The sequence below is a fragment of the Panthera pardus genome, unplaced genomic scaffold (assembly GCF_024362965.1).
Source record: "Panthera pardus isolate Hobbes unplaced genomic scaffold, ASM2436296v1 HiC_scaffold_21, whole genome shotgun sequence".
Taxonomy (NCBI): Eukaryota; Metazoa; Chordata; class Mammalia; order Carnivora; family Felidae; genus Panthera; species Panthera pardus.
The window spans coordinates 35694840-35722006 of record NW_026526777.1 but is presented as its reverse complement, the minus strand read 5'-3'; the positions used below and the strand labels follow the sequence as shown (position 1 = coordinate 35722006).

The window sequence follows — 27167 nt, the reverse complement described above, 5'->3', positions numbered from 1 at the left end:
GTAATGCCCCTGTTACACTCTGCTGGTGGGATCTCACCCGGCGGCTGGTGTTCGGTGGTGGCTACTATATCCTCAGAAAGGATGCTGACAAAGCCTGCACATATCAGAGGGAGGGTGAGCAGGGCTGGGATTTAGAGAAGTGACCATAATTGTATCAGATGAAAAATGGGTGAAGGAGCTAGGGAGATTTGATCTGAGAAGACGTGGCCTCAGACATTTGAACGACTTCCATGTGGGAGACAGAGCAAATATATTCCCACACCCCTAGGAGACAGACCTGGGACAACCGGCCGGGGGCCAGAAGTGGTCAGACCCTGGCTTCATGAGAAGCCTTTTTTAACAGCTAGAGCTGCCTGAAGTTGGAACCCTGTGAGGCAGTGCACCCCCTCCTTATTCCTGGAAAAGTTCAGGCTGATGCTGGGTGCCAGCTCTCAGGAGTGTGGTAGAGGGGCCTCTTTCCTAGGGTGAGAGTGACAGGAGGGACAGGCTGTCCTCCACATCCTCCGCGGGATCTGGTGGCGGCATGCGGAACAGACCTGGCGGGGAGGACTAGATTTATCTGGGGTGGTATTTGGGGGAGGGAAAGCGCGGAGGAATTCTGGTCCCCCAGCCAGCGCTTTTGCCATGGTGCCCACCTGAGGACCATTAGTGGGATGGCAGTGTCTGAGTCCAATAGTGGTAGGTTGGTAATCTCGGTGCCAGTGGCCTCCCTCATGAGTCTGGGACGACTGCTCTGCCTAGAGCAGAGGGGGAGACTAGGAGATTTCTGGGTCTGGTTTCTCTAGAGTGGGGTATGGGTGGAGAGCCATGAGGCTGGAGAGAACTTGCCTTAGTGACCAGGCTCCCCCACAGGTGATTTCACCTGTGGCTGCTGCCAAGCGGGTGGGAAGAGAAGGGTTTGGAGTCTTTGGGCATCTCACCAGCGCCTCCTCCCCTCGCTGTTCCATCTGCCTCAGACATGGAGTTGGAGCTGCTTCGGGGGAGCCAGGCCATCGAGCTTCGCTCGGCAGACCTGACGGGGCTGGAGAAGCACGTGGAACAGATTCGCGATCACATCAATGGGCGTGTGCTCTACTATGCCACCTGTAAGTGACGTGCCGGCTTCCAGCCCCTGGCCCTGCCCGTCTGCCCTCTTTACTTTTGGAGGACAGACTGGGTTGGAATGCTTTCCAGCTCCAGGAGACTTTTATACAGCCGAAAGCACAGCGTGGTCCACCCCTGGTGTGCAGCTGTTAAGATTGTTCTGGGCTGCAGCTGAGCCCGAGATGATGGGAAATTACATTTGAGAGACAGAGAGGGTGGAGGTGGGCCGTGCCTTTGTGACTGGGAGCTCTCAAGTGCAGGGAGCTTGGCTGGGCAGCATGCATGCCCTTCATCCTCCACTGAGGCTGAGTCCTGGACGAACCCAAAATCTTAACAAACAGTGATGTACCAAACTAAAGGCCCAATAAAAATCTTTGGAAAGAAGTCTGGAGGTTGAAAGAGTTTCAGAAAATGGCCTCCCCATCAAGTAAATCTTTGTCACTTGTGTCTGTCCCGCACTTGGGGGTCCTGGGTGCTCCCCTGCTCAAGCCCAAGGCCTGGTGGTGTAGGAAGCATAGGCTGCCCCACTTTGCTCAGTACAGCTTGCTCATCACCCAAACTTAGGGCGACTGGACCCCTTTGCCCCAGGACCCAAGGGATCCCTTCCTTGAGAGACCAGACCAAGTATTTTCATCTTTGAGCAGCGATCCAGTTTCTCATTTACAGATGAGGAAATAGAAATCCAGAGAAGGGAAGTATTGTGTCCAAATTCACCCAGCTCCAGAGGCAGAACCTGTGTCTCTTGGGATCTCAAAGAGAAGTTGCAAATGGATGACGGGTAACTGCGTGTGTGTGGCACATATGGAAAAGGCGTGACGTGAGTGTGCTAACCACAGCCCGTGCAATGTGCTAGGCGTTTTACCTACATTAACTTTTTGACTATTATTAATCACGTTAATTACTTATTGAGCACTGCGCGAGAGACATCATGTGCATTATCTCGTGATGTAGGTGCTGTTCCCATTTGACAAGTGAGGAAACCAAGGCACAGGCTGGGTAACCCCCACCCCCAAGGTCACAGATAAGGCAGAGGGCAGGGCAGAGCTGGGCTTTAAACTCTTGATCGGCTACCACAGTCATTAGGAGAATGGATGCTGGAGCCTGACGGCTCGGGCTCGCACAGACCCTACCCCGGGGGTCGTTCTGAGGAGTCAATGAGTCAGTGCGCGAAACTCCTGTCATTAAGTACCTGGCATACCTTATGCTCCCAGTCTGCATCAGCCACCACCCTGCCAGACCCCAGGCTCTCCACCCGGCACGGGCTCAGAAGTCCCAGAGCCAATTCTGACTTTGAGAAGAACCACATGAAGCCTCATAGAGAAAAATATGTCCGTTTTATTGAGCACAACACCGAGCATGAAGCTGGAGAGGACGGGGTACAAGAAAACTAGGGAGGGACAAGAATAAGGTCCCCGATTTCCAGGGAGAGAAAGAAGAGCAGAAGCAGGATGAGAATTAACCATCTGAAATGAAAACCGTCAACTTCCAATTTGTACTTCATTGGGTGTGGGTGGGGCGTCTTGGTCAGGATAAGGATCCCTCGCAGTACCTAATCATTGATTTCTTTCTTTTTCATCTTGGAGGCTGTGGGGCTGCTCTGGGCCTGGGGCAGGGAGGGAGGTGGTTCAGAAGTGAGCGCGGGGGCAGGCTGGCCGCGTCTCAGCCCGGTTGGAGCTAATCCTAAAGCCAAGGATGGGAACTTGAGAGCTCACGGGTGGCCCACAGAGCTGACTGTCATTCATGCAGATGGGCAAGCGACTACATTAATGAGCCCATTCTGGCCGTGAGGACAAAGGCCTGGCAGGCAGGAGCGAGTGTGTGCTGAGCCGGAGTCTGGGTCGATGCTCCATATGGCTTTGCTCGGAGAAGGTGACACAGCCTGGCCAGCCCATTAAGCTTTTCATCACAAACAACACAGACCCGGGCAAGAGCTACCTAGTACACTGCACGGAGCCACGGCACGCAGGGTGTGGGGGCGCAGAGCAGGCAGGTCAGGGAGACCTGGAAACGGGTGGATGCCGCCCTCCTGCCCACGGCTTCAACGAGGCCTCCGCGCCTCGGGGCTCACTGCTGGGCCTTCCGTGAGGGTCTGCCCCGGGGCGGCAGCGTGCTGCTTCCGACCCTAAACCACTCCTGCCAGGCCCTGCTCCGCTTGCTCCGCCTTCCTCCCCGCTGCAGGGTGGATGCCGGGTTTGGAAGGGTAGAGAAGAGATGACAACTCTCCTGCAGAGGAAATGGGTTCGGGGTGGGGCTGGGCCTGCCGCTTCCGGTGCCCCTGAGACCCCTTCATTCAGACCCTGTGCTGGGGCTCTCCTTCTGGGCCAGAAACCCTCCCCGAGCCCCCCGCCCTGGCCCTCCCACCTCTGGTCGCCTCACCTGAAAATTGACACAGGCGTGGACTCCGGGGATCACATGATGAGACAGACTCCAGTCTGCCCCGTCCGGCAGTGGGAACTGCCGCTGGCTTTAACCGGCACCATGACCTCTGATTTGTAGTTCCTGGAAAGCCAACGAGGCAGCAGGCTGTGAAGTATTTGTGGAAGCAAGAAGATCTGGGTGGTTCCCCGTGACCGTGGCATCCACTCAGCCCTCCCTTTATCAGGTTTGGAAAGTACGAGCCCTTGCCGAAAAGACCAAGATGACAACGAAGCTCCCCTCCTCCCCCAACACAGCGGTTCTGGAAAGTCAAGGAATCTAGTGCGCATCACTCACGCGTGCCCAGTTTTCTGCAGGCATTTATAATTCCTGTTGCTTCACTAAACTTTTAAGTACCTTTGTGAGGCAGGCTGCACAGGTGGGTAGGATTTTACAGATGAGCAAACCAGAAACAGACACGTTGCCTGATCTGTCAGCAGCCACACAGCTAGTGGGAGGGACAGGACTGGAGGCGCTTCCCTTGACCCCTGATCCAGAGCTCTTCCCACCCTGCAGAGCCTCCTCCCTCTGGTCAGTGTCTTTCAGTCCCTTTGCCTGAGCAGGGCTAGGCCTCTGTCTTTGGCTGAAAATACGTACTGTTTTCTGTTAGCTTTTTTGAGGAGTGTGGGTTCGGAGCAGTAGGAGGACTTCTCTTTGCTCCCGATGCTCAGGCAACTAGAACAGCAGCCACAGGGCCCAGCGGCCAGGGGCCCCTGCTGCATGGGCACCAGGCTGCTGCTGATGCGGAGCGAGCCATTGACCAGGCAGTTGAGGGACCTGCCACCGGGCGCAGCGGTCCGGGGGCCGTGCTGGCAGGGCAGCCGGGGCAGGGCAGGAAGTGCGCCACTCTGGTCCAGGGCAGGTGCCTCGGTGATGGTGAGCTCAGAGGAGCTGGGTCTGGAGGCTTCTGAGGCTTGAGTGACGGGAGGCCTGTTCTCCACCTCTGGGTGGATGCCTGGGCTGTGCAAGTTCATGTGCAGCTTCCTCATGTGATGCACCACAGCTGCTGCATTGAAGGCTTGCTGAGGAGACACAAGAGCAGCCTCTGGCCACCTCCGCTCCCAGAGGGCTGCAGGGCTCAAACTTTCCCTTTGCCCTGTGGCCTCTTGAAACTTGCCCACTTCTCATTTCAGGGAGGGTCCAGGGAGCTCCAGTGTCTGCTAGGAAGCCCCAAGGACAGCCCCTCCACCAGCCCTGCCCCAGCTCAGCCTCCAGTGGCCCAGAAGAGCCTGCTACCTCCCCAGGAAGGGCGACCTACCCTCCACTTGCTCTTGGCAAAGTTCTTCTGGATCTGGAGACTGACTGATGGGTAGATGTCCCGGTGGAGGGCTGTGTTTCCATTGATCCTGTAGATATAGAAGGGACACCTGGCTAGTGGGTGATTATGGGACTCATCCAGGAGCTGGGCAGGGAGCTGTGCATGCAGGTCCCAGTTAAGTTGAGTGAACTCAGAAGAAGAGTGACCCACCGTAGGAATGGGCTGGAACCAGGCTCCTCTGTCCCCCTGGGCAGGTCATTAGGGGGGCAATGCTTTGGCAAAACCAAAATCTTGCTTTACAGCAGGGTCGGCAAACTATGGCCCGTGGGCCAAATCTACCCATTGCCCATTTCTGTAAATAGGTCTCACTAGGACACAGACGTGCCCATTCATTCAGGTATGAGCTATGGCTACTTCCAGGTGATAAGGGCAGACTGAGTAGTTGCCGTATAGACGATATGGCCGGCTAAGCCTAAGATACTGACTCTCCAGCTTTTCACAAACAAGGCTTACCAGCCCCTGTGTCAGAGGGTGCTTGGGTTGTCCCTCTCTGTTAGCTCAAAGCTTTGCTTGGAACCCATCTCCTCCTGGAAGCCTTCTTGAAGGAGGCCACCCAATACAGGCTGCCCTTGCCCTCATCATCCATCTCTGCGTGTTCCTTAGACATTTGCCTTGGGTGCAGTACTTTCTAGGTACTAGGGACACAGAGTAGCAACAGATGTCGCCCTGATCCCTGGGGCTTTCCAGTGTAGGCATGGAGCCTTGTTCCATGCCACGAACTAGAGTCATTCATGTAAGCTGTGTGATTGATAAAGAGAAGTGAGGAGGGGTACCTGGCCTGCAGGAGCCAGGGCATCAGGGAAGGGCAGAAACTGCTCCAGTCCTCAAGGATGCTACATACAAGGCAAGAGGCAGGACATTCTAGGTGGTGAAAATAGTATGACCCCAGGTGTAGGTTGGAAAGAGCTTGGTATATGGGGTAGGGGAGGGCAGCAAGAGAAATGCAACTCTTAGGCCTCTTTGGAACAGAGGAGGTGTGTCGGGAATTGGGGGAAATAAAGTTGGAGGTAAAGGGTCAGGCCAGAATGGGGAAAACCTGAAAAGGCACAGGAATCTAGGCTTGCTGTGGTAGGAAGTGGGGAGCTACTGGGAATCTTGAGCAGGGGTGTCGCATGAGAAAACAAAGTGTTTCAAGACTTCATTTACTCAGTTTACTGATTGGTTGCTTTGTGATTCCTCACAAATCGCCTCACTTGGGATGATTCTCTTAAGGACAGGGCACAGCTGCCTCTTCCCGGTGCCTCTTGCACAGCTGGTACTGAGGGCTGCATCCTAGTACTGATGACAGAGCCTGGTTGCGTCTGTCTCCTGCCCTTGACGAGATGATGCAGCCCCCACGTCTGGGTCAGAACCCACTTCATTAAATGCTGTTTGCATCTCTAGCTGGACCGGATAGACAAGTCTATGCTCCTTGGATGCTGCAAGAGTAAAGAGCTCAGGGCAAGCAAACTCTGGGGATACACCATGTGAATGAGTCATCATGGCATCTGGGGAACCAAAAGTGCTAGGGTCCAGACCCCACCCCATCCTCACTCACCAGGGGTGCCTCAAGGCCTTCTCACAGGTGTACCGTTCATTCGGGTCCTTCTCCAGCAAGTGGCAAATAAAATCCTTGGCTAAGGGGAGCAATCAAAGACACAACTAAGGGCCAGATTTCGTGACTGATGGAAATTCACTTCCGGGCTGGTGGGTGGCAATGAATGCATCTTTAGTTAATCTTCCAAAGAGGCAATTTTAAGAGTCTTAAAAGAGAAAAAAAAAATCCAAGCCACCTAACGACAACCCACCATAAACCACCAAAGAGAGGCTCTACGTAGCCTCACCCACACAGCACTGCAGATACATCTCTTATCACGAGGCACCAACGTGCCTGCACGCCACGAGCGTATTCGTTTGCACCATTCAGGGGCAGGCACCCACACGTGGGCACACATGTGAATGCTGCCTTGTCCCAGCGCTGATCTGCACTCAATAGGCCCCACAACATGTAACGATTGCCTTCTCTCCCACATACAGACATTGCATACCCTCAGTCTTGATATCTGAAAGGAAAAACTTGGCCTTGGTTTTGCTGCTCCTGCCTGAAACATTCCCCTGTGCCTCAAGCTGCCCTCCTGGCCCCTCATCTAAACTTCCTCCCCTCTTTTACCAGGTATGCTGTGGTTCTGCCTCCAGAAAACAAAAGCCTAAACATTGGATGCAAATAATTTATTTGGCCTTTGAGCCAGATGAAGATTTCTCCACTTTCTCTGGCAGCCTGGTCTATAAGTTTCCCTAGGGACTTTCAAGAGCCAGGACTGGCATCTTTTGTTAAGCTCTTTTCTCTTGGCACCCTCTGCCTTGAGCCTGTCATCTTGTCCTTCACACCTGGTAGCCTTACCTGACTCAGAAATGTCATCCCAGAATGGAGATTCAAATTCATAGTAGCCCTCCTTGATCTTCTCGAAAAGCTTAGACTCAGTTTCTTCATAGAAGGGGGGATACCCACACAACCTGCAGGGAAACACGGAAGGAGGTATGCTGCTAAACAACCCCAGTCTCCCTGAGCCAGCCCCTCCCTTCTGCCCAGCCTCCACTATACACAGGCATGAGCTAAGGATCTCCAATCAGCAGTATGAACAGGTGGATTCGGGAATGATGCAGGCCCCATCGAGTGTTTATGCAGGAGCCGAAGCTTGGAACAGGCAGCCCTGGAAGGCCCCTTTGTGCGTTGTTCCCCCAAACCTCTCACCACCTCTCCTATACCTCCCCTGACACTTAGATGATGTATACAAGATCTTTAAGAGGGATGATAGAATGTCTGCTTGAATGTAAGTTTCCTGAGGGATTATTTAGGCTATTAGCACAGAATAGACAATCAATGAATATTTGTTAAGTAAATGAATGAGTGACAGTAGTTACTCAACATAAGCTTAGGAAATAGAGAACTGAATCCACACTAAGGGGTAAATGACAGGTTATTTTCCTAACAGCAGAGTCTGCTATAGATGAAGAGGAATGGTGGGGAAGGGGTGATGTGTAGGTTAGTAAAGGAGAGCCCAAGAATATGTGAAGAGGAACAATGACCAGATTCATTCGGGCCATCATTTTGCTTTGGGCTGACTTGCCAGGAGAGAAATTTGAGATGTGAACATTGTACCCACTTGACTTCCAAGCTTGGCTTGGCCTCCCCTTTTTCCATTGCTCATTCCATAGAGCGGGACTCAACACATTTATATAGAGTAAATGGGGGTGGGGTGCAGGAACAGAGAGTACCATATGGCTCAACAGTGGGTTCACACTGAGCTCTGTTTTTATAATCTGGTGGAGACCAGGACAGAAACCTTTGGAGCTGTGTGCATGAGTAAGCGTGTGTGTGTGTGTGTGTGTGTGTGTGTGTGTGTGTGCGCGCGCGCGCGTGCACACACACACACATGCGTGCAAGCACTCACACATGCACACGTGTACATACACATGCTTTGGAGGTGGATGTTGCTTGAGGAGCTAAAATAGGGGAGGGGAGAAAAAGGATGAGCAGGTTGTGAGATTTCCCAGGAACTGAGCCAATGACAGCTTCTACTCACAATATGTAAGTGATGACGCCAATAGACCAGCAATCCACAGCCTTGCTGTAGGGCTTCTGTGCCAACACTTCCGGAGCTACAACAAACCAAAGGCAGAGTCAGGGCTGGGACAAGAAGAGAGGGCTGAGGGGTGAGGGCTGAAGGTCAGGATGAGGCTTAGAGAAGAGGACTAGGAAAGCTCCTGGGATGGCAGTGTTTCTGTATCACTGAAACTTTTCCTAGGGTGGGGACGGTGTCTCTCCCATCTGACTGAATCTTCCTCCATCAACCTGGAAGGTCCCCATGACAGGGCCTATGACTTTTACATCAGACTGGGAATCTCCAGGGCTACCTTGCCCCATCAGATGTAGGTCTATGTCTCCCCACACAGATGGGTTAGCCCAGGGCTGGGGTTGTGTGTCTGTGTTCTGATGGGGACATCTGCCAAGTAGGAGCAATCTCTCTCCCACTAGACTGGGATCTCCCTGAGGGCAGAAACTGAGTCATCCCTCTTAAAATGAGGAACTCTTAGAGGGCAGGTGATAACTGCTCCATCTGTCTCTGATACCTTCTGAGGGCAAGGCTTAGTTATCCGTATCAGACTGAGAGCTCCATGAGAAAATGAGCCATGTCTTCCTCTGAATGGGAGCAGTAGAGGGCTACTTTCTGTATTTATCCCAGATCCCAGGGATTTGTACTCATTGGGACTCAGTACCTACTAACTGACCTCTCTTTGGGGGTGAGAGCAGATTTCCTCTTAAGTTAGAGTTCTCCTTCCTACTACCATCCTCAACCAGGTGATGAGTGGTGAAGAGGGAAGGGGCAGGAGTGGACATTCTGAGTTTTGGCTTTCTCCCCATGAAGTTTGGGGATGCTTTCACCTGGTAACTTGCCTGCCTTACTTTTTGGGGGGCCTTGAAAGCCTGTTGTTTAGGCAGGAAGTCCCACCTCTGCCAGTTTCCTAGGATGTTTTCTTGGGGATATGTTTGGGTGGGAGCATGCATGCCTGAGTTCCTCAGCTTCAAACTCAACACTATGCCTCTGGGATACCACCAACTGGTGGGTTGTAGTCTCCTGTGGAAGTGGGAAAAAGGAAAAGGGTGGCTAGTGGTCAAACCCTTGGCAATCTAATGATCTCTGGGTTTGTGATCTTGTCTCTGCCCCTGGTTTAGCTGGAGAGACAAAGGCAGGAAGTTAGCCAAAATAATGAGAGGCAAGTATAGGCAGGGGCTGTTGGAAGAGTTCAGGGGTAGGCTGTCTTTAAAGATGTAGGGTTTGGGAGCAGTAGGGGTAGTTCCAGAGATACATGGATTGACCCTAAGCCTCATAATGAATGCTCTCCTGGGATTGCCCCTGAAGTTGAACCCTGTCTCCTTATAACCACCCCTCTCTGTTAAGTAATATCCATGAGGTTGAATGCAGCCAACTGGTTAACCTTCCTCCTGTCCCCAGACTCACCCACATAGCCCGGGGTCCCACAGGCAGTGGACATGACTCCACTCTGTTCCATCTTGGACAGACCAAAGTCTGTGATCATGATCTTAGAATTCTCTTCAGGGGTTAGGTAGAGCAGGTTTTCAGGCTGTGGGAGAAGAGCAATACCATGCAGTGTAGGATATAATCATCTGAAATACATATTTATTTTCCTCCCCTGATAGAGAATTTCTTAGGAAGCTACGCTCTGGGCTCCTGACTTCAAGGACAGGCTCATGTCCCCCAGTTCTTCCCTCCTTCCTCCTAGCTGCAGCTCCCCACCCCATATTGAGCACTCTGTATTTTGCTTATGGCCCTCAGGTTGCTCATCTTTGTAGCCATTAAAGAACTACTCCCTCCCTCTCCTCAGCCCCAAGTACCCTAAGACTGTTTTTTGACGAAATCAAACCATAGTTAATTGTCTCTGACCTTTCTAAAGTCTAGTGTGTGCCTGATGCAATGTTGGCCTCCAATTAGTATTTATTTCTTCTGATTTTGAGTGTGGCTAGGTTCAAGAAACATGTGCATTCTCTTGGTATCCTAATAGGGTGAGGCCTAGGGCAACGTTCAGGAAGAGGCTGAGATGAAAATTAACAATGATTGTTCAGTCATTCAAGATTTGTTTAAGGGATCCAACAAATGATGAGGTTGGTCCAACCCTCTCATTTTACACAGCTTAGGCTGCCCATGACCCATGCAGCTTCCTGAAGGGTCATTCTATTTCCCATTGAGGACTCCCACTCGGGCACCTTCAAGTCTCTGTGGACGATGCCATTCTCGTGGAGGTATTTCACTGCTGACAAGACCTGCTGGATCACCAGGCTGGCATCCTTCTCTGTGTAGACACCCCGCTCCAGGATCCGGTCAAAGAGTTCCCCGCCAGAAACACTGTGGGCATAGGGGCAAGCGCAGGAATCCAGGTCTCATTCCAGGTCAAAGGGACATAAGTGCGTTTACTCTGTAGCTATGAAGACACAGCAGTGGCAGAACGGGTGGGTGCCCACGGCCTAGGTAGGGAGGTCTACCTTAGTTTGAGAATACCTCCTTTGGGTGGTGGAATGGTATCACGAGCGAGTCATTTCTTTGGGCCAACCATTTCCCTCTCCCTAGACACTTCTTTGAAGTGCAAAATGCCCCTCGTTAGAGTTAAGCAAGAAGCCAATAATCCCTTAGTGGACACACGCTTAGCTGCCTATTTTCCTGACTTAGGACACAGGGGCCATGATGAAAGAAGAGGTGAAATTGAAATGAGGCAAAACAGGAATGAGGTGTACACGTGACACAAATTGTGCTCGTGTCAGGATTTCTGTCCTCACTGGAAAACTGGGCTAGTGACTGCCGAACTTGTGGGTGAAGTTCTAGTGCTGCTTGGAGACTCCAATGGTAAGGTATCTTAGGATTCAGGGGAGCTTCAGATCCACTCTGCTCCGCATCTCTTGAATGCCATCTACACTATTTTTGCCAAGAAGTTTCTTAGCTCGTCCTGAAACACCTCTGAGGCAGACAACTCACTACCCCTAAGACAGACTGTTTTATCTTTCACTGCCTTCTTAATATTTCTGTATATTACAATGGAACCCACTCCCTGTAGTTTCCACCAGCAGATAGCCCTTCTACCCACTGGGGCCACGCAGAGCAAGAATACCACCCTTTCACGTGGATCTCTTCAAGTATGTGAAGACAGTGAAATGCTCACCTGAGGCCTTCCCTGGGATAAACATTTCATGGGCCAGGGTTTCCAACTCTTTCACAGTCCTTGCCCCCTTGTCACTGTTCCATGACACTGGATGCGGACGTGCACACATCATAGGACCATGCAGTGATGAGGAGAATTTCTCTAATCAAGACGCACACCACCCTACTCCTTTTGTTTCTGTCCTGAAGCTCTGGGCTCTGCCATAGGATCTAGAGGCCCATGAGAGAGATAGTCTCTATGCACAACTAACAATTCCTGACACGGGGTGGCCTGGGTCCTAGAGCTGGCACCCTCATAGGCTTTCCACTCTTCGGTGATATCTGAATCTGCCCGTTTCCCTGCCTCCCCTTAGCTGGCTATCTAAATGTGTGCTAATCCTGTTGAATTGGCCTCATTAAGGTGCCACATGGTCCCTGCTCATTTGTTAATGCTGTTCTGCACCCCTATCCCCAACCTCACTCCCTTGACCACCTGCTCCCTCTATTCACTGGGCCTCAGGTGAGCCTTGGAGTTAATAGGCCTGAATCAACTCGTTAAAGTTTCTGAGGAATCAGCCTGTTAGTCAAAAATATTGCATCTAGCCATAGAGATAGCAGAGTGGTGTGTGTGTGTGTGTGTGTGTGTGTGTGTGTGTGTGTGTGTTCTTTATAAATAGAAGTTTCTCTGAGTCCAAGGCTGAGCACTTGTAGGAGCACCGACCAACTCCTACAGCATTCAGTCTCAGACAGGACTCCTATTTATATATGACAATGATGTGGAGACCTTTCTAGAGAGGCACCATTTCTGTCCCACAGATGGACACACACAGTCACAGCCTGTTTTTAACTTTGGATGGATCTCTTTTGAGAAAATCTTTTTTTTTTTTTATATTTATCAAATTGAAATCTGTGTCGTGTGGTTTCTAATCCCACAGTAATTTTACCCTAGAGTGGCATTAAAGTATTTAACGTTAGTTTGATGGACTGACTGGTCAAAATGGACTCAAGCCGTGGCGCCCGAGAAGGGTTCTGGAGGGTTCCCTGCTATGCCAGTCATTATCCCTTCAACTGTAGCATTGTGGGGAGGGCCAGAAAGTCTGAGGGGAGTGGCTGGGGCACAGGGGGGGATGGATGGGTTGGAGTCACAGCTGCTGCCGGAGTCACTTAGCTGACTTGTAGCAAATACTTTAGGGGCACCTGGATGGCTCAGTCAGTTGAGCATCTGACTTCAGCTCAGGTCATGATCTTGCAGTTCATGGGTTAAAGACCCATGTTGGGCTCTGTGCTGACAGCTCGGAGCCTGGAGCCTGCTTCAGATTCTGTGTCTGTCTCTCTCTCTGCCTCTCCCCTGTTTGCGCTCTGTCTCTCTCTCTCTCTCTCTCAAAAATAAAGAAACGTTAAAAAAATATTTTAACGATCGGTAAGGCTGTCGTGGTACAGACCATCTCAATAATCAGTCCTTGTTCTACCCTTCGGTCTACACAGAACATGTTCATGACCAGAGGCATACTTAACCTGAGAGAAATCTTAGCATTTGAGAGCTTCTTGAACTAATTCTTGATCTCATCTTTTAAATCACCGTACTCCCCTCACCACCGAGCAGCTTCCTCTAGGCCTCCCAGGCCCCCAGAGACGTCTGTAGAGGAAGTGGGTCACCTTTCACTTACAGCTGCATGACCAGGTAGTAGTGAGTGGTGCTCTCATAGATGTCCTCCAGGGTCACGATGTTTTCATGCTTGATCCTGGGGAAAAGGAAGGGTCATGGTACGTGGTTTAGGTGTCCAGACAAAGAATGGACTTTTTTATTTCTGTTAGAGACTTTGATGACAATATTTAGGAAGAGTGGATCCTTGTGAAACCTTCCTAATAAATAGGTGGTCACAAAGAAATCTTGAAGATCCCAGAGTGGTGTTCAGTCTGTATTTTTGAATGGATAATTGATCATTCTGCCTTCAGGGAACCAATATTTTGTGGCTACTCCAGAAATCTCTTTAAACTTTGCCAAAAGAGCAAGTTAAAATACCTGAAGAAGGCCCAGGGAACACCCCAAACTAGATTATTTTACAAAATGGGTATCCAGAAACATCCTTGAAGAAAGTGGACTGCAGCAGAAGAGAATCGGGTTAGTTAAGCCTCCTCATCGGTAACCATGGAAGTAGTGTTGCAAAATTCTTATTCCGGAATATTTTGAGAAGCCGGGAAGATGCTATTTTCTGGGGTCAGTTCTGTGGAATGTCTTTGTTGCTGATAGTAATTCTCAATCAGCGGCTCTTTTGTCCCTGGGGGAATATTTGACAATAACTAGAGACATTTTTTGTTATTGTGCCTGGGGAGGGGGTAAGAGCTACTGGCATCTAACGGACAGAGGCAGGAATGCCGGTAAATATCCCATAATGCACAGTCCACCACCCCACCACCCCAGTAAAGAATTATCTAGTCTAAAATGTCAGTAATGCTGTGTTCAGGGAAATTTGCTCTAGGTTCTCTCTGAATGGGATTACTCAAGGGCCAAGGCAAGCAGAATAATCATACTTGCCGTGGGGCTTGGCTTCCCGGGCAGCAATTCTGTGCATAGGAAGAACCTTTCTAGGAAGTTTGGTTCATGGCTGGGTAGCATAGGGGTTAAGAATTTGGACTCTGAGTCAGTTGGGTTTGAGTTCAGAGCTGGATGAGATACTTATGAAATGGATGACTGGCTGGTTTTCTTAAATCTCCTAAGCCCCACTTTTTTGGCTTGTAAAGTACATCTCTCTCATAGGGTTATATCAGGATTAAAAGAGATAATGCATGCAAAATGCTTAGTATAGTGCCTGGGGAATAGTAAACACATAATAAACAGTATCTATCATCTTTAAGTTTAATTTCTAAAATTATAGACCAACTGCAGTGGGTACCTGATGGATTCAATTACACTTACAAGTTGACAATACTAACATTAATATATCATTTACTGAACAAATCTTTACCAAGCATCTATGCTGTCAGGGACTGATGATACAATACAACGGTAAGAAAGACCACCATAGTCCTCGCTCTCAATGAGTCCACAGTCCATCTCTGTTCTAATCTCTCTGGAGTCCAAACTGGTATCTCCAGCATCCTCCATGTAGAGATTGGGGGATACACATATTCAGTAGGTTCCAACAAATTTCTTTCTATTTCCTTCAAGCCTACACATCCCTTTTGTTCTCTATCCAAGCAATGACATTACTATCCACCAAATCGCTCAATCTCAGCATCATTTTTAGTACTTTTCTCTTTTCTACTCGAAGCAGTCGATCCCAAGTCCAATCACTCTCTCTCTTGAATCCAGTCTTCTTGCTGCCACATGATCCTGCTATTACCTTTGCTTGTATCCTCATCCATTGTCTAGATTATTGAGAAAGTCTTAAATCCATCTTCCACCATGCTTAAGAGGCATGGCTCTAAAATATAAGTCTGATCATGTGATTCCTTACTAAAAATCCTTTGATGACTTTTCTTTGCCCACAGAAAAAAGTCAACATTCTTTACCATGGTATCCAAGACCCTTTATAATCAGATCTCATTTGATTTCATCTCCTGTCCCTTGATGATCCTTACTCTAAGCTCAGGGGCTTCTAATACCGACTCTTTCCTAACGTCCGTTGCACTTACACAGTTGAGTTTCTGTTACTCTCAGCCTGAATTCCCTTTCTGCATTGCCTCTCCTGTCTCCATTAAATTCTACTCACCTATCAAGGTGCTTCTTCCTTAAAAATGTACCTAATACCCCATACTCATAAAAATGCACATGTAGGCAAAATGAATCTCTATTTTTCAAGCCTTGCCTTCTGCTACTATTGGCTCATGTCTAATGGGATTAGAGTTTGTTATGGGCACCTGTCTCTGCCCAGAAAATGTGAGCTTCTGAGGATAAGGAATTTTGTAGGCCTTATTCTTGTGTTCCTAATGCCTAATACACTTTTGGCATACCATGGGGATTCCACAAGGCTTTTTTGTGTTTGGGTCCTGCTGTAAACAGTTAGATGGTTTGTTAGTGTGGCCTCTACCATGATGGTTGGGGTGCTGAGCCTATATTTGCTTTGGAATAAACTCAAACCAATTTCTAAATCTTCTGCTTCCTTAATTACTGATTCTTCCTGCTATTGGCCCTAGTTGATTTTTGTTCCATTGAGCTAATTATTCTCTGGTCTATGTGCACAAACCAGGTCTGCTATCAGTTGGTTTGCTAGTCAATTTGCTGCCCCCCACAACCACCCCCCAATCAGCAGAAGCACCTGCCTGGCTTAACTTGGCCGATTGATCAAATGGACACATTAATGCAATCAAAGGGAGTAAGTAATGCCTTTGGGTGTGGAAATCCATCTTCGGTCCTACTCAAAGGTAATTTGTGAAGGAAATGTTATGATCTCACAGTTGTACCCAACCAACCCTAAGACCCACTCACTTTTTCAACACGGCAATCTCATTCTCCAGGCTGCTGTCCCGGAAGGCAGGTGACTTCTTGATGCACTTCAGGGCAAAGAGCTTCCCAGTCATCCTTTGCTTCACCAGGAAAACTTCTGAAAAAGCTCCTCTAAGTAGAAGACACCAAGAGTTAAAATTAGTCCTGGCTGGCTAGAGAACATTGTTAGAGGCAAAACCAAAGGGTAGATGAAGGAAGGTGTGGTTGGTAATTGGTTTCCATTGTCACTGTGGGTACCTGAGGAGCTGTACTGAGGGTAGAGCCTATCTTACATCGAGCCCTGTGTCCTTTCTCTTGGGAAAGAAAAGATTCTACTACAGACTCAGGCACTAGATGGATGCTATTTCCCGATTCTGTGATTTGGAAGGGACACCCAGGGACTCCGCTTTGGTTATGGAGAGATTTCTCCATTTGGCCAACCCAGTAAAGAGCGGCCACCGCAGAGTCAATTTACTTGCCTTCTTCCAGCATGTTGAAGCATGGCACACTGGAATGGCAGCTGGACGTAGCACTGGGAACAGGGCTCAGGCAGTGATGGAACAAAACTCCCCTCTCAGTTTTAGATGGTGATAATTATCTTGAGCCAATTACCAAAGGCTAAGGGGGCTGAGAACCCTCTCATTCAGTAGGATCTATGAGAATGAAAGACAGAACCCAGCAGCTCTGGAAAGGTTTTCTGAAGAAGGAGAGGTTAGAACCCAATGGAAACACAGGGTAGGATTCCAAATTATAGCTTTCTCGTTTTGAAGGGGGTTCTCTGGAGACCAGGCTATTGAATAGCAGTTAGCTAGCCATGGATGTTGGAGCCCAAGTGCCCAGGTGAGAACCTCAGCTTTTTGGGTGACAAGTTACTTAACTACCCAGTTTCTTTACCTGAAAAGTGGGAGTGTCAATAGTATCTGATTCAGAGTTGTTTAGAAGATGAAATGAATTAACATACGTAAAGTGCTTACAAGCATTCCTGACATCTGTTAAATTACATGTGTCAGACACTATTATTGTTATTACTATTATTAGTTGAATACCATTAGGGAGAACACCTGGTAGTAACAAGAGGCAATAGGGTTTAAGTGAGGAAACAGCTGAGCCATCGCGTCCCCTGCCATCTGGGGATTTTAGACTCGGGGCCCAATAGCAGTCAAGCTCGTGTAATGGCTTTGAGGATCTGCATTAGGAAATACTTGGTGTGGGGCGCTTGGCTGGCTCAGTGTGTTAAGTGTCCGACTCGGGTCGTGATCTCACGGTTCAATTCGCGAGTTCGAGCTTCGTGAGTTTGAGCCCCGTATAGGGCTCCGCACTGACAACGTAGAGCCTGCCTGGGATTCTCCGTCCGCTTTTCCCCACTCACACTCTCTCATGCTTTTTCCCTCCCTCTCAAAATAAATAGCATTTAAAAAAAGAAAGAAACTACTTAGTGTTTCCTGGGTCTGAGTTTCCTGTTTCCCCCAGCTGCACTTGGAATGAATTAATCAGAGCCTTCAGAGGTTGCTCCATTTATTCATTCGTTCATTCACTCATCCCTTCAATCAAGATTTATTGAGCACCTACTGAGTCAGACACTGGAGATAAAAAAGGTAAGTGTTTCTGTTCTTAGGAAGCCTGCAGACTAGTGAAGAACGCAGACAAATGAGCAATTAACATTGGATTTGAAAGATGTTATTAGACATTCAATGAATGCTTGATTATCTGACAGAACAGATAATCCGCGTGTTAGTTAGGCGCTTGGATTAGTATCGGTCTTGAGAGTCTAGTGTGAGAGATGGACACATACAAATAAGCAGGGGGTATCATGAGACCACCGAGAGCGAACATTTAAGACAGGGCCTCTGCTCTGGCTGGGCAGGATGCATGGCACACAACTCCAACACATGCCAGTCACCTTGGAACCGCTGTATATTTTCGTCCAATAATTATTACAACACTTTCCCCCCCAGCAGCTAGCAGGCTAGAAAACAAGGGCACCTTTTTCTAACGTGCACGCAGCGATCGCTTGGAGTAGCTAAGGAGCCCGTCATCCGTGGCCCTCTGACTTAACACCCTGAACTCAGTTTTCAGGGATGAATGAGAGTTAGCCCAGCGAAAAGGTGGAAGTGATGTCTCAGGAGGGGGTGACAAAGAGGTAGAAGAAACAGCATGGAGGCGCAGGACAGCAGGTAGGATGGGGCTGCCAGGGTCCAGCACCATCTGCGAAGTACGACGCAGGGAATACGGGCACACGAGTGGGCACGAGTGCCAAGTCCTCCACCCGGTTGCATACGGAAAATGCTCAATAAACGTGTGATGGCTGGATGGGTGGAAGGAGGGAGGAGGGAGAGGTTTGGACTGGGATTAGCTGTGTGTTCTACTCCTCTTTAGATCCCACTTTCCCTGTTATAAAATGAGAGAGTTGAACCACGTGGCCTTCAAGATTCCTTCCAGCTATGACCTTCCGGGACCCAATTTCAGAGTTCTCCCTTTCGCCTGTGCGTGGGTGGTACAGCTGACTTCAAAGCCGATATCCACTCTGGGTTCTCTTGTGGAATGAGGTCAAATTCCAGCCTTCCTTGCGGGTGGGCGGGGGGGGGGGGGCATTTACATTGCAGTGTATGCAAATGGCGCCTCCTAGGGTTGTGCAGTGTGGTGGCAATTTGAGACGGTGTTACTGCTCTTCTGCCTCAGGCTGCTTTGTACACTGTGTGTGTGTGTGTGTGTGTGTGTGCGCGCGCGTGCGTGCGTGGTGTGTGTGTGTGTGTGTGTGTGCGTGTGTGTGTGCGTGTGTGTGTGTGTGTGTGTGTGTGATAAGTATGGCCGGGCAGTGAAGAGGGATTACAAGACTTAATTGTGCTATCTGTCAGAGTGGGGAGCAGAGAGCTAGTTCTGAGCAGCTCAGGTTGCTGGGGTCAGAAGGCAAGACGGGCAGAGACTTCAGAGCCAGGATTACTTTGCTGCAGTAGAACTTGGTCTGTGTTTCCTGCTCTGAACAGCTCTCTCCGCTTGCTGGAAGACTCAATGATGGGGGAAGTGGGGGAGGACCAAGGAGATGTCTCTTCTTGGGCAGTGAAAGGAGGAGGACCGGGGCCTGGTGACATTTCCCCTGCTATGGACTAGCTTTGCCCATCGTCCATAAGGCTACCCTAGGGCCCTGGAATTGTGGGTGATCTCTGGGCAGATTTAGCAAAAGCCTTCTCTACTGGTGGGTTGTTCCAGAAGAGCTGAGGGCTAGAGACAAGAGGCATTCGTCAAGATTCCAGTACATCCTGCTCAGAGGAGTCTGCCCCACCCACTCCTCCTTTCCCCTCAGCATCTCACCTTGGTAACTGCATGGGGTCTGCAGCTTGGGGCTGCCTGTCCCCCTCCTGGGCACTTCAGGGGTGCCTTCTCTTTAGCTTTTGTTCAGCCCCAACTGCGGCAACAGCTGTGACTTGCCCCCTCTCTGGTCCCCGAGTTCCCCAGATCAGTGCGGGGCTGGATATATTACAGCCATCAGAAGCACTTAAAATACAGATTACTGACTACTCAGTCCTATCTCCGCAAACCCCAGTGCGGTAGGTCTGGGACCAGGAGTCTGTAGTTTTCAAAACTTACCTATGCTAAAATGATAGTGGGAAGTTATTACTGATTTTCTTGAGTGTCGCAATGCTATTGTGGATACAGATGAAAATGCCTTTATTTTTAGGGATGCAGACAGAAGGATTCAAAGGTAACATGTCATGAAGTGTGCAACTGCTGACAAATTGTCCAGGGAAATCAGTGCATGTGTGTGTGTGTGTGTGTGTGTGTGTGTGTGTGTGTGTGAAAGAGAGAGAGAGAGAGAGAGAGAAAGAGATGAAAGTTTGTAAAACAAATATAGTGAAGTGTTAACAGCTGTTGAATTGTGGTGTATATTGAGGCGGTGTATATATTTGTTGTTCACTGTATTATTATTTCACTTTTCAAAAAATTTAGTTATTTTCACAGCTAAAAGTTAGAGGGAAAGGGGACACCTGGGTGGCTCAGTTGAGCAACGGACTCTTCATTTGGGCTCAGGGCATGATCTCACTATGGTGATATCGAGCACTGTGCTGAGTGTGGAGCCTGCTTGGGATTCTCTCCCTCCCTTTCCCTCTGCCCCTCCCCCCCCCTCTAGCACCTACTCTCTCTCTCGAAATAAATAAATCAACTTAAAAAAATAGTCAAGAAAAAGTTAGAGGGGTAGGCTCCCCTGGTGACTCTACTGTCCCCCTAGACTTCACTGAGTTCCGTCTTCTAACAGACCCACAGCACAAGTCTGAGCAAACAGTGAATAAGCCCTTGCCAACCTGGGCATCCTTCTCCCTCCTTCTCTTGATTTTCGGGATGCTTGGCAAATCATTTCTGATTCATGCATGAGTCTCGTCCCTCTCTCCTGCCAAAAATCCCCTCTCTAGCCACCCCCGTCTTGGCAAAGGTCCTTGATGGAAGGCCAAGGCTCTGATGACCAGCGCCACCCCCGAGATCCTCCTGCGTGCGCAGAGCCCCACGCTGGCCTGGGCAGGGAGAGCTCAGGGACCTCCTGTCCAGGCCAGGCCTGGCTCCTCTCCGTCTACAGTGAGAGTGTGGGCAGCTGTCATTGCCCGAGGTCAAGCCTCCCAGCCAAGGCCGACGGAACTAAACTCAGCCCGAGTTGGCTAAAGGGAAAGCTTGCTTGAATGGACAGCCTACTAACTGCCCCTCACTTCCTGGGGCCCAATTAGCCCAGACCAATTAGCAGGCCAGCTAGGGTCCTGGGGCTACGGAGCTGGTGGCCCGGAGCCCCTGGCAGCCTGCGTCACAGCCTGCACCCTCCCCGGGGGGGTGGGGGGGGTGGGGGTGGGGGAGAGGCAGGACTGAGCAGAGTGTCAGCTCCAGACAGGCTGTCTCTGTTCCTCCAGCCGTGTAATCGTTGTCAAAGGGCAGGCACAGACACTCCAGAGGCGGGTAGGAGTTTGGGCTACGGCATGACTTTATTTTTCCAACACAGCACTTAAGCTACAGTGCAGAGTCGATGGGGAGCTGACTCCAGTATGTGTACCCATCCACTCTCTGGGGCCCAGAAGCCCCTTCTCCTCTGTCTACAGTACACAGCGGGGCTGGGTGACCTGTTCACTGCCAGGGGGAAATGAAGAAGCTGGATGAGGAGGCCCAGGAAAGTTCTAGGGTCACTGAATCTCCACAAGTGCTCCAGAATCCCGCTTTCCTGCCAAGTTGTCCCGGATCTAGAAGTAGGGCAGGGATTCCTGGGGGTGGGCCAGGACGAGGAGCCCAGGGAAAGGGCTGGGATTCCCTGCGGGTCCCAGTGTATGAAACCGTCCTCCGTTCTACCCCACGGTGACTTCCCCTACCCCACCTCCTCCCTGCGAGCTGCTGGGCTGATTTCCCAGGGGCCTCAGTCCCAGCTTGTCAGCTGCAGCTGGCCCAGAACAACTCTTTCCGGGTCCCCCCAGCGCGCAGCCCTGCCACCCGCCAGCTCTCAGCTCCCGCACTCACGATCCCAGCACTTCCATGAAGATGAAGGTTTTCCGGATGTTGGTGGTCTGTTTCTTCCAGGAGCTGGAGTCTTCTTCCTTTCGACCCATCGCCTCCAGAGTTGAAGCTTTCGGGGATGCTTTGAGGAAGGGGAGGAAGAGTCTGATCAGCTAAAATTTCTTAGACAGAAGTTGCAAAAAGAATCGAAAACACCTCTGTCACATAATAGCTAGAAAGAAGGATAAGGAGCAAACCCTGGATAATTGGCAAAAACAAGACCATTCTCTCCGCTTGCTTGTTAAAATGGCTCCAAAAAATACGTTGCACGTCTACTGCATGCCCATTGTACTTCCTACCGCCCAAGGAGTGGAGGGTCTCGGAGTGCAAAGTCCACTTTGTACATATGTGTTTAAGGGCAGTAACACACACACGTAGGGATTCACACATGAATATCCACCCTGGGGGGGAATCTGAGCTGTGCGGAGGGGTTTCCTGCGTTTCCTGGTGATGGCCAAGGTGTTTATTCAAACCACAGGGTCAGCCCGACTTCCCTTCTGTTGTCACACGTTGTATCAGGTAGGCCACGTCTCCAAGTCATTCCGACCCCCACCTCTCTCCTACCTGTTCTGGGCTAAATGAATGTTGGATGAAGGAACACTGTTTCCTCCCAAACGCCCACAACATTGGTACTGTGCTGGGAAAGTCGTTATTCATTAAAATCTGAACTAAATCTTGTCCTAACCTTGTATCGGGGTTCCAGAGTTACCACCTTCATTCACCTGAGGCAGCACCTATGATGTGCCAGGTGCTGGCTCCATACAGATGGTGGCTCTGTCCTCTGGGGACTCGCAGGCTAGAGGAGGCATACGATGAGCAGGGAGGGTACCACGTACGCGGTGACAAAGTGCGGGAGAGCCAGGAAAGAATAAAACCTAGGCTTGCAAGAGGGACAAACAGGGACAGTCATCTTTAGATAAAGTCAGGGGAAGGCCTACGTAGCAGGTCATATTTAAGCTGAGATCAGAAGTTTGTGAGGGAGCCTGCCAAGCACAGGGTGTGTACGAAGGAGCATTTCGGCAGAAGATATCAAACACGGGAGCCCCAGATGGGGGCCAGGCAGGAACCACCTGAAGGGATGGAAGGGACAGGGTGTCTGGAGCAGGGGGATCTCTGCATGACACGGGGGCGATGAGTGGGCAAGGGGAGGCGGGCAGGGGACAGACCATGTGTAAAGCCTTATAGGTCCTGCTAAAGATGCTGGGCTTTTCTTCTAAGGGAGACCACAAGACATTGGAGGATTTTTAGCAGGGAGTTAAGTTGCACTTTGACTTTAGAGCTCACTCTGGCTGCTCTGTCGAGAATGGGGTGGAGGGAGTAAGAGTCAATATATGGAAAATGGTGGGGGACAGAAGTCCAGGACAGAAATGATGGTGGCTTGGATCACAGTGGAAATGAGGGAGAGAGAAGGGGTGGACTTGGGATACATTCTGGGTTTCCGATTATGTGCAATACCAGGTGATGTGACTACAGAGCAGGGAGAGTCTAGGCTGGCTGCCATGTTTCTGGTAGGGGTATCGGGGTGACGGTGCCCCTAGTGAGGCAGTGAATACTAGAGAGAAGCGTGTTCTTGGGGTGGCTGGGTTGGGGGGGATCTCCGTGCCTTTGGGCGCTCTGCCCTAGTTGGTCTATTACAGACAGATATTCGTGTCTGGAGCGGTGGGTGAACCCCATTTCTGCCAACACTCTTTCCCCCATACTCCTTGGGCCTAAGAAGTAGGAAAATATGTCTAATGGTCGCATCTCTTAGGCAATACCCCTCCTTCCCCATTGAAACAAATGCCTGTAGACTCTATGGGGTCTTCTATTAGCCTCAGGACAAAGGGAAAGTTGGTGCCTTCCTACATGGACATGAGGTAAAGAACAGAGGTTTGGAGGTCAACCTGAGTTCGGATTCTACTGCTGCCAGTTACTACTTAAATGGCCTTAGGCAAGCTACTAACCTCTTTGAGTTTATTAACTCATCTGTAAAATGGGACAAAGCCCATCACGGTTATGGTGAAGGTTAAATGGAATTGTGTACACAGAGACTTAGCACATTGTCTCACATATACTAAACAGTTGGAATAGAGATAGTATTTGGGGGATGCTAAATCGATGTCTCTTCATTCCTGGTAATCCCCATCTGGAGGAGGACTCGTGTCCTAAAATAGGTTCTATAGTATAGAGAGGAACCACTTCTGCCATTCAGACACAAGTGTGAGACTTAAGCCCCTGAGGATACGAAGAATGTGGCAAAAGAGAAGGCCCTGCTAGAGAGGAAGAGGTGTGGAAATGACCGACAGTTTTGTCTCAAGTGGATCCAGGGAAGGAGAGGGGGGGAGATGGGTGTAGTTGCCCGAAGCACACATCTCTGCGTTCACCTTCCTGGAGTTGAACCCCATCCGGGCCTGGGAGAGATAGGTGACACAGATGGGTGGGCTTCCCAGGCCCCTGCTGGTGGGAAGCTATAAGTGTAGGAGGAGTTTCCACTGCAACCACCTTTAACAGGGCGGGAAGTAATCACGGGGCAGGCCTAGAGGGAGAAGGTGAGTGAGACAGGGTGGCATGACCCGCTGGGACTCCAGAAGTCTCCCCGGGCCTGTGGGGGGCTGGGGCCAGCTTGTTCCAGATCATGACGGCCGACAAAGGGTGTCTCCCTAGCCCTGTGTTTGGTGATGTCATGTTGTTAGCTTGAAATTAGCCACAGTGGGAGTGCTTACACCTGGACACAGGCAAATGCTACAATCAGGGCTTCTTCCCCACTCATCCCCTACCTTCTAGAACCAGTCCTTAAACAGACATGTCATCTCACTTCTGCCCCTGGCCCTGGTGAAGGGACACAGAGCTGCTAGAGGGCCTGTCACCTGGGGTCCAGAAGAAGAGACAGGCTTAACCAGGGCTTCTCAGGTGGAAGCAAATGGCTGGGAGCTGGGCCTTTAGTAGAGGGTGTCAGCACGGTGCCCGGTGGGCCAGATGGGACCAGTCACACTAAAGAGGTCAACAGTCATCTTCTGGTGAGATCCCAGAGAACTAGGATCTGAGGTCCCTGATGAGTCTGAGGCCCCTTTCTCCTATCTACAAGCAAGATCAAGTAAGCACCTTATAACACAAAATGCCCCCTTGAACCAGAGTAAGAGGCGGCGAGGCCATCTCAAGGCTGCTCAAGGCTGTGTGTTTTCCTGGAAGAAACTGAGTTAGCTAAATGAGACTCCGTTGAACCTGAGATGCTATAATGAACACATTCAAATTTAAAGTTCCCCATTTCCCGTTTTTGCTGCCTGGTGAGAGTGGGGGTTCATGAGAAGGATTTTACGGGAAATAAAGACGCTACATTTTCTTCGCACATTTCAGTATTGTGTGTAAATTTGCAACCTGGCTGCATACTAGTTGGTGGCTGTTATTATGAGAATGCGTGTGAGAAGTGTTATGAAATCCTTAGCATTTGGAAATTCCAGTGTGGATCTGGTGGTTTGTGCTTGTATCTTCAGGACCATTTGTGGACTTGCTCCTCTTGGGAGGGGGGCAGCCCTGAGGGACCACAGCAGTTCAGGGCTCCAGGCACTAGCTGGGGGGTGGGGGGCCTCACCAGCCCTGCAGTGGTGGCCTGACCCTTGATTTGGAGGGCACGGTCCGCAAAGCAGAGAGATAAATGAACCCTGACTGGCAGACTGCTTTAGGGAAGATGAAATATTAGAATAGAGGGCTATCTTTAGCCAGATACCATTCTGCAGATTCTTAGCCCCAAATCTGGCAGCTTCCACTTATCAGACTGGTTGGCATCTGGGCTCGGACCAAGTGCTTCTTATTGTATACACTGCAGCTGGGAAGTCTTGAAGAATGTAAGGGGTGAGGGCAAAGGGGTGGACGTTAAAAGGAGCCATATCAAGAGGGTCAGTCTGTTTGTCTCCCTCTCTGTCTCTCTCCCCTCCACAGACCCGCAGGGCTGGGGGCGGGGTGCTGCTTTTCCAGGTAAGGAGCCAATCAAGAATCTTCTTTGCAGCTCGGGGACCGTCAGCTGGGCGTTCATGGCTCCCCCTGCTGGAGCCCCGTGGAATGACGGCCCGCCCTCAGGGAGGCTCCCCCAACCACCTCACTAGCAGATCTGTACTCCCTGTTCCCTCTCTCCCATCTCTCTTAAATAGCTTAAAAACATAGTATTCTTAGCTAAGCCAGGCTATGAGAAAACATCTTTCCCGCCCACCCCTCCTCCCATACACTCAATCCCAACAATTTAGTTCCATCTTCAGAGCAACGTGGAAAACTCGGGGGCCCGCATCTGAAACCCCCGGTCGTTCCCGCCCCTCCCGGACCTCAGAGAAGTCCCCAGGCCCCGTGCCCCGCGCGGTGAAGGTCTAACCTTGGGCTCCTAGAGGGGCAGCCCACATTGTTTCCGCGTCCTGCTTCTTTCCGTTGAAGTCCTCCCCCTTCTCCCCTGACTCCTGTAATCTAGGTTCTTTCAGAGGAAAAGAAAACACATACTGAGAAGGTTGAAGCCCCAATATTGCTGTTATTTGTTCCCAAAGCACTTGCACCTCTCTCTTTTGGGCCAAGACTTTCACTGGGCTTCAAAGCTCAGGAACAGCCACTGCAGGGTTACAGCTGATATCCCACGTGTAGCTGGGGGTCGCGGTGGGGGTTGGCATCCGTGACCCCCCACTCCCTCAACAGGGCAAGACCCTCAGGGATATTTTGCAAAAATGACTCCAGGCAAAGGAAACAACCTTACTCATGGGGCCATCTTTGAATTGTGAGGGTAACATGTCTTCAATCAACAAGCGTTTATTGAGTACCTCCTGCGTACCTAGGGCACTAAACACGGACATTTCTATGATAGGAAGCTACCTTTAAAAGTTCTTCCGATCAAGGTGGAAAGACCAAGCCTAGGTATGTACATAAGCAACTAAAAACACGGACCAGTCCAGGGGAGCGGCAAATGAATGCACACACTGCTCATTGCTCGGAGCCAAAGCAGTTCAGAGGTCAGCTGCAGATTGACGGCGGATGTGTGAAAGTCCCTCACCAGGCTGTGAGTGCTTCCAGGGCAGGGGACGTGTGTTCCTCAACTGGAATCCCTAATGCCTAGTACTGAGCCTGGCATACACCAAGGTCCAGCATGCATTTGATACGCGATTTAGTGAAGAGGAGAGCCCAGGTGGGTTGATCAGGGAGTTGGACTTAAAATGGCTTAGTGCAAGGTGGGAAGACAGATTCCTTACCTTGCTCTAGAAACAGACCTTCAGCAAGAAGACCTGTACTTGGGGAAGAAAAGGCAGTAGGGCCTCCCCTCTAAAGTTCTCTCAGCGAGGCTCCATTTAGGACATTGCAGCAAGACCTATGACAATCTGAAACTCCTGTTTCTTTGTGTGAGGTCGTATCCTCACTAGAAAGTAACTCCATGTGGACCAGACCTTGCCCATCTCCTTGTCTCCCCTGGGCCTAGCGCAGCGCCTGGCTCCTAGGTCGTGCTCACTCGTAGTTTTTTCAGATGGTCTTCCTGGTCTGTTGGGGGACACAGCTGGGGAGGAGCTTGCAGAGGGAAAAGTTCTTCCTAAAGGGTAGCCCTGGGCTGGATGCCGCCTCTGAATGCAGCCCTTTCTGGTGCTTCTGGGGACAGGCTATGTGATCCGTGGTGGCATCCAGCCTGGCTGTTTATGAGGTGCTGGTGAGAGATGCTCGGGCTATGAGCACAGGAGGCAGGTGCCCTTCTCATGCTTCCTTCATGGAGCATCACTGC

General features: G+C 50.4%; 2 protein-coding genes across 3 annotated transcripts in view; one reads left to right on the top strand and one right to left on the bottom strand.

Annotated features, from left to right (window-relative positions):
- The window catches only part of LAMB3 (laminin subunit beta 3), a 37872-nt gene extending 36405 nt beyond the window's left edge, over positions 1 to 1467 (top strand). The window contains exon 23 of the mRNA XM_053909124.1: positions 957 to 1467. Within this exon, the coding sequence (XP_053765099.1) occupies positions 957 to 1093 (137 nt within the window). The 3' untranslated portion in view covers positions 1094 to 1467. The remainder of the gene's footprint in view (positions 1 to 956) is intronic.
- A 931-nt stretch (positions 1468 to 2398) lies between these two features.
- Positions 2399 to 27167, bottom strand: part of CAMK1G (calcium/calmodulin dependent protein kinase IG) — a 29555-nt gene continuing 4786 nt past the window's right edge. The window contains exons 2-14 of one of the 2 annotated variants that reach the window (XM_019429603.2): positions 25791 to 25886; positions 21416 to 21533; positions 15935 to 16063; positions 13173 to 13247; positions 10581 to 10719; positions 9817 to 9940; positions 8380 to 8455; positions 7197 to 7309; positions 6354 to 6432; positions 4757 to 4844; positions 4096 to 4520; positions 3460 to 3582; positions 2399 to 3306 (exon numbers count right to left, since the gene is read on the bottom strand). In XM_019429603.2, coding sequence (XP_019285148.2) covers positions 3492 to 3582; positions 4096 to 4520; positions 4757 to 4844; positions 6354 to 6432; positions 7197 to 7309; positions 8380 to 8455; positions 9817 to 9940; positions 10581 to 10719; positions 13173 to 13247; positions 15935 to 16063; positions 21416 to 21533; positions 25791 to 25818 — 1485 coding nt within the window. In that variant the 5' untranslated portion in view covers positions 25819 to 25886 and the 3' untranslated portion in view covers positions 2399 to 3306; positions 3460 to 3491. The remainder of the gene's footprint in view (positions 3307 to 3459; positions 3583 to 4095; positions 4521 to 4756; positions 4845 to 6353; positions 6433 to 7196; positions 7310 to 8379; positions 8456 to 9816; positions 9941 to 10580; positions 10720 to 13172; positions 13248 to 15934; positions 16064 to 21415; positions 21534 to 25790; positions 25887 to 27167) is intronic. The other variant, XM_019429610.2, reaches the window with a different exon arrangement.